General features: G+C 35.6%; 1 protein-coding gene and 2 long non-coding RNA genes across 11 annotated transcripts; 2 read left to right on the plus strand and 1 right to left on the minus strand.

Moving 5' to 3' along the window:
- Window positions 1–94: 94 nt before the first annotated feature.
- On the minus strand, window positions 95–3,406 carry LOC107029260. 3 transcript variants are annotated; one of them, XM_027911881.1, is made up of 14 exons: window positions 2,873–3,406; window positions 2,597–2,659; window positions 2,423–2,524; window positions 2,262–2,342; window positions 2,054–2,172; window positions 1,786–1,887; window positions 1,595–1,711; window positions 1,440–1,508; window positions 1,289–1,355; window positions 1,163–1,216; window positions 972–1,058; window positions 821–874; window positions 708–746; window positions 95–504 (listed from the first exon to the last, which is right to left on the minus strand). In XM_027911881.1, exons 1-14 carry the CDS (start codon window positions 2,987–2,989, stop codon window positions 391–393), a joined length of 1,185 nt encoding a protein of 394 aa, XP_027767682.1. In that variant the 5' UTR covers window positions 2,990–3,406; the 3' UTR covers window positions 95–390. The 3 variants fall into 3 exon arrangements, with proteins under 3 accessions (XP_027767682.1, XP_015086126.2, XP_027767683.1); XM_015230640.2 differs by having other exon boundaries at window positions 821–877; window positions 2,873–3,404; XM_027911882.1 differs by lacking the exon at window positions 2,597–2,659 and having other exon boundaries at window positions 821–877; window positions 2,873–3,405.
- LOC107029261 lies at window positions 504–2,299 on the plus strand. Its single transcript, XR_001457960.2, has 3 exons — window positions 504–763; window positions 1,153–1,624; window positions 1,722–2,299. It is a non-coding gene; the product is annotated as an uncharacterized LOC107029261 (long non-coding RNA).
- A 1,970-nt stretch (window positions 3,407–5,376) lies between the features above and the next one.
- Window positions 5,377–9,197, plus strand: LOC107029343. 7 transcript variants are annotated; one of them, XR_003574474.1, is made up of 6 exons: window positions 5,378–5,782; window positions 6,591–6,678; window positions 6,781–7,489; window positions 7,739–8,108; window positions 8,409–8,417; window positions 8,839–9,197. It is a non-coding gene; the product is annotated as an uncharacterized LOC107029343 (long non-coding RNA). The 7 variants fall into 7 exon arrangements; XR_003574475.1 differs by having other exon boundaries at window positions 5,394–6,678; window positions 6,781–6,829; window positions 7,364–7,489; XR_001457983.2 differs by having other exon boundaries at window positions 5,377–5,782; window positions 6,591–7,489.
- The last annotated feature ends 1,299 nt before the right edge of the window (window positions 9,198–10,496 follow it).

Consider the following 10,496-nt stretch of genomic DNA (forward strand, 5'->3'; position numbering starts at 1 on the left):
TATATATATATATATATATTTATGTATACACATTAGTGTGTTTGCTAATTGTACAACATGATGCATAATTAATATTGTAATGCTGCATGAGATAACACCAGAAAATGGTTTAATTTCATTTTTCAGCTGCTTGACAGTTTTGTGTTTTCACCAATTGTTTCAGATAGAGAATGAACTACACTGTGAAATCATAAATTACTCTGGCTGTCTGAACTATTCTATTTGTTTTTATACATAATTAGGACTTATGGAAATTGACAATGTCCCTCTGTTATCATGGCCTCTTGAAGCCCATAAGAATTATTTTAGGTTTCCAGAGCTTGAAGACAGAGGAATAACTGTAACTTGTGTGTATCAGTTTTAAGGGTTAAGATGCAGCCCCTTCAGTCACTATTTTTGTTTCATAGTCCGCTGAAAGGGATCAACCCAACATTGATCTTCTCTGGCAGCTTTTTTCCATCTATTCTTGAATCTTTCCAATTCTACAAGAGATTGTTTCCGCACCTGCAAATGATTGGGTCTATCATAACATGGAACTAAACTTGGGCATTCTAATTAGTCATGTGCTTAGTCGCTTAATAAGCAATTCAACAATAGAAGATTGTCTAATTGCATTGTGTCAGTGGTGAACAAGCATGTTAGAAAGACAGTAGCAACTGGAAGGATAAGCTACTAAGGTTCTTCTAAAAAAACTAAATGGAACTTACAGCATTTCTTGCATCAGATGGATGAGACTCTGGCAGTCCCTGCAATGATGTTTCAGGTAATTCATCTTATTCAAGGAGTTGATTGTTGAAAGCTAGTTACGTTTGGTACATACCATTTTGTTTGGTAAAGTATCCTGTTTAGGAGTTGTTCCTTGTTCTAAACTACCCTTCTACATAGAAAGACAATCGTTAGGATTTACTGAAAAATAGGAGATGTTCAATTGTCTACTGTAAATTTATCCCCTTTGGTTTTGCTGGACATACCTCATTTTCTCCACCACCTAGTGTTGGAAGACCATAGTGAACCAAATATTCTGAGTCAACAACCCCAACATTAGTGGTTCGGTTCCCCTATCAAAAATAGTTACAGATCAAACAGGAGAGTAGACGTTTTTTTTTTTTTTGAATTGATGATTATTTCTGAAAAAAGTAACTACTGGTGCAGGAGCTGATACCTGCGCACAATATCCAAGCTGAAAGTCCACCCCCCATGCATGAACAAAGTCATTCTGTAATATCAAACTTGCCAATTGAATAAGGAATTTGGTGTACGACTAGTGTGTTAAGATCTGAAAGCATACCTGAATTATGTACCATGCACAGCGCCACGATGCTCTTGAAAAAACAGGAGCCATCATTTCCACCCACCTACATGTGAATTCAGAATTCAAAGATGGATAGGAAAGATGTGAAATGAAACACAATCCTTTCTGCCCAATAATATAATATTACCCAGTGCATGGAGGTTCAGTACTGTCTCCGTAGCACCTCCTTCCAGGACCCTTTATGTTTATTGTCCTCCTGTTTCAACCATCAGAGTACATCCTTTCAAGAAGATCCAACTTATTACTGATAAAACCAGTCACTGATCATGAAAGTAATAATACCTGTGCACTCTTGACCCTTCTTGTCGCGCTGTAAGTTTGTGGTGAATTTCTGAAATATCTGCATTGATTGCTGGCTGTGATATATGAAGACCTTCTTCTTTTATTATTGATAAATATCTGCATGCAGGTGGAGATTAATTTTCTGGTTGACATTTCATGGATCTTAGTATGAAGATATATCTTTTTATTACCGCCCAGCATTGAAATTTTCGACTCCAAGATCTTCATCCCAGAGGAATATGTAAGCATACTGTGCAACAATATCTGGGTGTAAGAACCTCTTCGCAAACCACCTAAAATAACAAGAGACAGTTAATGGTTTTACCATTATAGAATAACACATGGTGTGGGGGGGGAAAACAAGTATGGGATGGAGTTGAGGATACTGACTCTCAACTCGGAACCCACAATGTCGTAAATTTTGGATAGCAGGTCTGACTGTGGATTAAAGGTTCATACCATTTAGTTTGATTAATAGCAGAAATGTGAATAGCAGTGCTACTCCATTCAAGATCATTCCATTCATTGAGGAGGCCATCATAGTGAAAAAGCATAGTGACAAAATCAGTATGTGGAAACTGCAAATGAGATAGATAGTATTATATATACTAGTTAGTTAGATGGCTAGGGCTAGGATGAAAGATGATGAATATGTATTGGGTCTCACCTTGTTTACAATTTCATTTACACTCTTTTTCTGCTTAATTCCAACTGCCATAGCTAGTAAGCTCATTGGTGATTTTGATTTCTACAAGGAAACCTCTTAAAAAGTTTTTAAAAAATTAAAAATAGTTTACAAGACGAGCAAATGTATAGTGAGTGATATACCCTTTTATTGGGGGCGCCCCAGAGCGGATGCATCTCTAAATCAGAGGTCTTAGCCACAATACCTCTGGGTAATGTCTCACTTCCTTCAGGCTTGCACTCATCCTATAATAAATTGCACATTAATTTCCCATTAACTACACAACTATTTATTCACAAAATTTAGATGATCCCAACCTCACACATCGATCTACGTTTCATTATTCTGAATGCTTCAACCATTTCCCATCCTATTACTTTCTGTACCGATTAACAAAAATATCAATTATAACTAGACTGTGGAACAAGACTTGTGTTAAAGTATTGTGGTTCTAAATTAAAGTTATGTTAAATGTACAAAAAAAAAACATGTTAGGTGGAAAGTTGGAAATTAAAGTATTACCAAAAAGGAAAAGAACAACTCATTTTGAAACAGATTAAAAGAAAAATAGGTAATTCTTTTTGTGACATTACCTCTTTACATTCAGTGATGACGAAGGCGCTTCCTATAAACAAAGCAGCGGAAAGCAGAATTGCACAGGCAATTAGGCAATTCAAACCTATCAATTTCTTTTTCTTAGTATCAGCCATGGGAACTTTTAAAAAAAAAGAAGAGGGCAAAGGGTGATGCAATGCATTTTCCAATAGTATAGTATATACTTAATAGAGGTCAACGGGAGATAATAGTGGAAAGTTGCTTCAACTCTACAAAAAGTTAGGCCAAATGGCGGAAAGTAGAAGATATTGACTGCTCATATCTCCAACCATGGGACTTTTTTTTTTTTCTTTTCCGTTCCAAATAACCACAAAACACATTTATTTTTCATGGAAACATATTACGTCATACCAGACACACCCTTAATTTAAAATAAATTTTACTCGAATCTAAAGTTCTCTAGTATTTAGATGCATCAACAACCCACTCAACAAGTTTATAGTGTGTTATTTGCATACCAAGGGGATTGGATGAATTTCAAGCACTCAAATGGAATTCATCATGTCTAGTGCTAGTAATAGTGCATCGCGATTGGGAGGAGGCCTAACTGTCGTGTAGGTTACATAGTTGGAGAGGGGACTCATCGCACTCACAAATTATTGATTTGATCGTAACCGTGTAGAGATTAGGGGATCTAGTATTAATTGCCACCAGGTTAGGAGCCGCGATCGCAAGGTGGGTTTCACAATCATGACGAAAGGGGTATGCGAAAATATTAGTTTTTTTCCTAAATCGGGATTAAGCATTTCATAATATATTTTGAGTTCTACACTAGACATGATTTTGGAGCTATTTTTGAGATTTGTCGTGGGTGTACCAATCTTATCTCCTTATTGTTATTTAATTCATGTCTTGGGTTGAAAATCGGGAATTTGAATCCCAAAACTAGGAATATGGGAATTTTATATTTGAATCTCGACTTGTATTTCAATTTTGATGTACATTGATGTTTAAGACCTATGTAGCTATGAGTATTTCAATTTTGGAAGAAAGTTTAGTTTTGGCCTAGGGGGATGGGTATAATGACCCTCCAGGTCATTTATGTATTTATGTCGTTTTGTTCGTCGTTTGAAGTGTTCCTATAAGTGACCCCAAGTCATTTATGTGTTTATGTCTTTTGTCCGTCGTCGAGATATGTGAATTCCTGTTTTTTTTGAGCTTTTGAACCTTGAATGACCATTTTAATCGAAAACTCACGAAGATGAACTCAAGAATTCAATAATGACAATTCCATCAGCTCTAGAATCATCATTTTAGGCTAGTAACATGGTCAAGACTTTTAGTATGAGAACGTGCGATTGGTGATGTAATTCTCGCCATGAATTACAAATAGAAATGCGGAAATCAAAGACAAGAAAGAAAGATAGAAGATGAGATACAAAAGAAGGAACAATTGACAACTAAAGGATGTATTAAATCCTAAAAACTCCAAATACAATCCCTAAACAAACACATAATCAAGCTAAATTGATTGACAGAAGAAAGGGAAATCAAAAGCTACCTAAAGGTATATAAACATAAAGACCTCAATCGATTAATTTGAATTAAGCATTGAATCTTTTACGAAGACCTCAAGGAGATTGAGTCTCTCAAGGAAATTGAATCTCCAAGCAACCCGCGTTTCTAAACAAAGTTCAAAAGAAGCTTCATTAAGCTCTCAAGTATCTCAAAGGAGATCCTATTCATCAATCATTCATATTCAAAAAAATCTACCTAAAATGAACCTCAAAATACCTATTTATGGTTTTAGGTAATTATTACAAAAGAGGCGCAAACAAAATGGAGGGAAGGCCGAGCTGGATCGTGCTAGCCTAATGGACTAGGTGAGTCGCCGATTGATCTCCAGCGCACCAAAGGTGCTAACTTCCTTTTAGCTCCCTAGAACTTTAGGAGATCTTAGAACCCTCACCGAATCAGTTTGGCGAGTCACCTGTTGATCTTTAGCTCGCCGACTAAGACACATTCTTAGCTTCACATTGCTTGCTTCGTTAAACCTCCCACACTCCAAGCTATGATCCAAACGTGATATGGCTTAAATGGGAGCTCCTTCCATGCGCATATGTTACAATGCACGATATAATATCCCCTTTTTGTAATCAACTAAAGCTCAAGAACCTTCATCCCTGCGAGCAATCCTTCAATACTTTGAAGTTCCCAAACTTGGCTGTGAGTGAATGGTCTTGAAGTAATCTGAATTGAATTATTCTCTCCTTATTGAAAAGGATTCGTCCTCAAATACAAAGCATGCTAAACCATGGGGAAAGCAAATAATAACAAGATCCTCATGGCATGAGGGTTAGTGTTAGCAATAACTATTCTATTACCATGCCAAGGATGCACAACTTTAACATATAACCAAGCATCAAAATGTTCAACACAGGGTTTGTAACCTATCAAAACAAGAGATACACTACAAAAAAGCCCCAAATACTGGGGTTTTTACTGTGGAGGGTAATATAACCCCAATAATTTACATTAAATTGTGGAGGTTTGATTAACCCCTCCAATTTATTTTGTCAATTTAAGGAGTCGTAACTGCCGCAATCGTCAAAATTAAAATTCCCTAAAATAACATACTAACTTCTTCTATATGTCATTTGCCTCGGTTTTTTAGTTATTTCCCTCAATTTTTTCCCCAAATATCTTCCTCATTCTTTCCCTTCTCTAACAAAGCAGCACTGCCGGTCCGACGTTGTGGTTTCAATTTCACGGTAAGATCCGGCGGTGTTGAAAAATGTGGCGCTATTATTGGTGGCGGAACTCATTGTAAAAGACTTGTTTTCATGTCAAAAAACTTCAATAGTTTGCTTAATTGTTGAAGTGGAGATGGAGAAGAGGCCGGAATTGGATGATTTTGATTTCTCTGAGTTACAATTTTCTGGTTTAAGGTAGGATTATATTTCTCACAGGTTATAGTCTCTCTCGTTTTTTGATTTGCTTTTCAAATTGTAAATAAACATTCATCTTGCATGTTGATTCAAAAATTGTGTTACGTAGCTAGATTTGTATTTTTACCTTACCGGTACTACTGAAATTAAGATTCGTTCATCCTTCCACCACCGCAGCTTTTCTTTCCTCCTTCAGGGAAACATTTGAGCCCTTCGTTTATCAAAGATTTGAAGTTTATCTTTTAAGTGTACTTTGTGTTGGCCATTAATATGTATTACTGTCAATTACCGTTGATGACATTATTTTTCAAATAATATATCTATCTATGGTTATAAATGTTGTGTTTGCAATTGATAGGTTTCATTGTGAAGTATAACATGTATGGAAAAAAATAAAGAATAAAGCCCTAAAGTTTTATAATCATAGGGTTCTTATTGTCTTGCTTCCAAATGATTATTAAGTTAATGTATCATTTATAATTGTTTTGATTTAGTAATTTAGAGATTTTGTTTGCTTCCAAGTGATTATTTTGATAATGTATTATCTCAACTCTTGTCAAAACTATACCGGTCAAGAAAAGTGGTGAGACATTTGATTGTTAAAAATGTACGACCTCCTTGTATTTTTGCGTGTGCAAAGAAAAATCCGAGTAGAAAACATCAACGGATCTCGCTGGGAATAGACGTTGATAAAAGCAACCTGAGACCCCAGAAGCAGAATACGATCGGTGGCTATTGGAATCAAAGAATTTCTCCATGCCATTATTAGCCAAAAGTGGCAACAGCTAAAACAGTGTGTTGTTGACAGGTTGATTCGTATTGCTTCCTCATGTGTTCGACAATAACGTCGATTATGTAAATGTTGCTGTCATTTGTGTATTAAATAGCATATAAAGGTGAGCACATTGTTCAATTTTCTTTTCCTTTTTATGTTCATGTAAATTCTTACGCCTCCTACCTATTCAAAAGTGTTTAACTAGTGCTCTACTTTCTTGCAGAAAGGTAGGTTACAAGAAACGCTGCATTTAGGACTATTTTTTGGTTTGTGTAAGTCACTAAAGTATGCAAAACATGTCATGTTATGAGAACATTAACTGTTTAGTTGTTATCATGTTAATTACATCTCGTTTCAATCCCAAACAAGATATAATAGGCTATGTGAATCCTCATTTCTTCATTTAAGTTCATATTAACAAAGTTTTATTACTCCCAATTTTTACATTCTCTGTAGTTGTTCTATGCGGAGAAGTGATAGATAAGTACATAATCAAGTAAGTGACATGCTTTAACCAATAATTACAATGCAGGGATAAATTTTATGTGTTACCAGAGGAGTTTTATTTTGTGGTTTGGTGAAGTTCATAGATTCTACAACCTGCTAGATTTCTGAGCTAATATGAAATTTGTATTGGAGGCCAAGATTAATATAGTTAGCCTCCATTCTGCTGCTAAAATTTTGAATTCCTCTGTGACTGTGACATTTTAGTATCAGCAGCCTTTCAGAAGCTACTTTCAAATACTTTCAAGTTGTTTTCTTTCGCTTGTTGTTATTGTTTTCTTTTCTTTTTTCGTCTCGTGCAGATAATGCAGGCTATATTACGTAAAGATGCCAATCCAGAGCTTGCCTGTGCTATTGATACATGGAGTCTAGGTTGTACTGTAATTGAAATGTTTACTGGACAGTCCTCTTGGAGTGGATTAGACGGGGTAAGCCGTGCTAACAAACTTTGAGCCTATTAGTTTGTCACATAGTAGTATCATAGCCAAAGAATCTATGTTTCTCGGACTCTCCAAAAATGCTAATGCACTATTTTTGAAGGATCCAACATACACCCCCACACTGTTTTTGAAGAGTCCGAGAAGCATAGCTAAGACGGAACAAGCAAGAAAAATCATGGCCAATATTTTTTTGATTCCAAATTTGATGTATAAACAATCATGTATTTTATTTTGTAGGTGAAAGCAAATCACCACCTGTACTAGAAACGTCATCTCCGGAAGGAAAGAATTTTCTTCGGTGCTACTTTCAGAGGAAACCTGCAGATAGGCCTACATTTTTTATGCTACTTGAGCATCCTTTCTTAAGTAATACTAATTCGCGTAAACATAGTGCTACTGTTTTAGGTTCCTCAGAAGATTTTTTACGGATGAAATGAGAACTGTGGTTTTTAACATATCGAACAAGAATGTACTTTTAAGTATTTTTTAAAGTGTAGCCTTCCCTACTCAACTGACTCTATGGTGCAGGTAAACATTGCAATGTCCATAGAGTTATAGTGGAGTGACAGTCGGAGCATGTGGTCTTATTAGTTTAGAGTCAACAGAGGTAAACAATTGTGGAATGTTAGGTTAGAATATTACTACTGCTCCGTTTCTAGTTTTTGTCCTTTTATGATTGTAGATGTTTTTAGTTTTTTATTGATATATATTATTTTATGAGATCTGTACGTTGTTTGATTACATAATTTCTGAATAGGATGTTAAAACAAATGAACATATGATATACTAATATAATATGAAATGCATAATAATGAGGGTTATGGGCTAATTTTGTTTGTTTCTATGTGAATGTACCACCAAATGATTGTGGCCCTGGATGAATTAAATCACCATTGCGGAATTTCAGCTTACTTAGGTGAGTATTGATTATCCAAAATCATTTTTTTAGAATTACTATATAGTTGAAGATTCTTTTTGCAATGAATATATATGTACATGTGCAGACGTTTAGGATCTCTTTAGTTCTTATTTTCGGCCACTTTTATACTTCTTATTATGATAAAGAAGAGAGCAGGTAGAGCTTATGATCTTGCTGCCCTTAAATATTGGATTGTATGAGATCTGTACGTAGTTTGATTTCACAGCCAATGAAGTACTGTATGAGATCGATACATAGTTCAATTTAGAACCAATTAAAAGTACTGCTTTGATGTGTTTAAGAACAACCCTTAAGGCAGGTTTAAACTAGTCATTCTGCACACCATGTTATCATTGTTCCTTTGTTTCTCTATAACTACTCATGCCAAGCGTTACATTTTATCTTTTGTTATTTGCAGGGATCCCTAAGTTCCTACTGATTTCTGTGGATGATATAGGGGAAGAGGAAGGTTGACTGCTTTGAGATCCCAGTCGATTTGATTGGAGAACCTCTTGAAAAGTTATTACGTGCAACATAGAGATTCACTAAACCATTGATTGGTATTAGATAATTAGTTTTGATAATGTAGTTGCATGATTGGATTGGGTCATAATGATTAGAGTGAATGATGTGTTTAGCGATTGACCGGAGTAGTAAGGAAAAAATCAATGTACTCATGGTGGAGTTAAGTACATTTGTATGGCATAACTAAGCTTTTCCAACCAAATGATATGCAAACATTTTTTCTTACACTGTAAAGGTTCTCCATTTATCTTTTTTCTTAATTGTTGGCAGCAGTATCATTACTTGTAAATTTATGTTTGTGTAAATTATTATTGGCTTAATTAACTTTATGCTTCAATAAAAGAGCATTGTTCCACTGTTTGCAAGAACATAGGAAGATAATTCAAGAATTGTGGAGTTTCAACCCCGCTACTTTGTTAATTATATACCAGAGGTTGTGAGAACCACTAGAATTTGAATTGTACTTCTCTAAGAATGAATCTGTGGGGGTTTAAACTGTTGTAAAATAACCCCTGCATCTTGTTACAGGGGTTAGTGAAACCCCCCCAGAAATTAATTGTGGCAGACCTAACAGTGGGGATTGATGAAACCTCAGTGGGGATTGATGAAACCTCTGCTACAACAAATTGTGGGGGTTCCTTAGCCCCCAGTATGTAAAAGAAACCCCCGCTATATAGGCTTTTTTTTTGTAGTGATACTTGGTTACTTAAGAAACTTTGACAAAGGGGTACAGCGAAGGAACCATTCCAGTACTTAGGCAACCACACATGTAAACCCTCATTGGTTCCACATTTCAACAAGCAAAATTCTCTTTTAATTCAAGTAGAACATGAACACCCTCGTACCAAAGTGAAAAGTCATAAATAGTGTTAACCCAAGTTATGACTCCACCCAATGCACTTCTACCCCCATAAGATGCACAATCAACAAGATCATGACGAATTTAAGATAAACTTCACCTTCTCTTGACAAATAACTCCTACCCCCATAAGATGCACAATCAACAAAATCATATTCGAAGCAAGAGTAAAGAAAAGAGTTTAGGAAACTACCCTTCCCCATACACAATGTAGGCCCCTCAAGTGGATTGTAAACCCTCAAGAAGAAATTTCCATCATAGGTAAAAGTGTCAATAGACTCATCCAAATTATGCCTATTATCTTTACCAAGTATCACAAGACAAGTGCCATAATTCAACTCATTACTGGTGTCAAATGGAAAAGAAATCCATGAATTTGTATCAAGTATACCCCCTTTTGTACGACTGACACTCTTATCTTCTAAAATCATAATTTATTAAAAACGTGATCATCATCCTATTTAAACTGGTAACAAAGAAAGTGTCTCACAAATCAATTTCATCTAAGATGTTCTCATAGGTATGACTACTAATAGTCATAAAATCATTCGTCATACCATTAAGAATTGGAACACACCAACAAGAAGTAAGGGAAAAAGAAATACCACCTTTCTTTTCATCATAATCCTTCCCCAGAGAATACTCTCATCTTCCAAGAAGAGATTTCCATCTTTGGGGGGGGGGGGGGTTTT

The sequence above is a fragment of the Solanum pennellii genome, chromosome 9, assembly GCF_001406875.1.
Source record: "Solanum pennellii chromosome 9, SPENNV200".
NCBI classification, from domain to species: Eukaryota; Viridiplantae; Streptophyta; class Magnoliopsida; order Solanales; family Solanaceae; genus Solanum; species Solanum pennellii.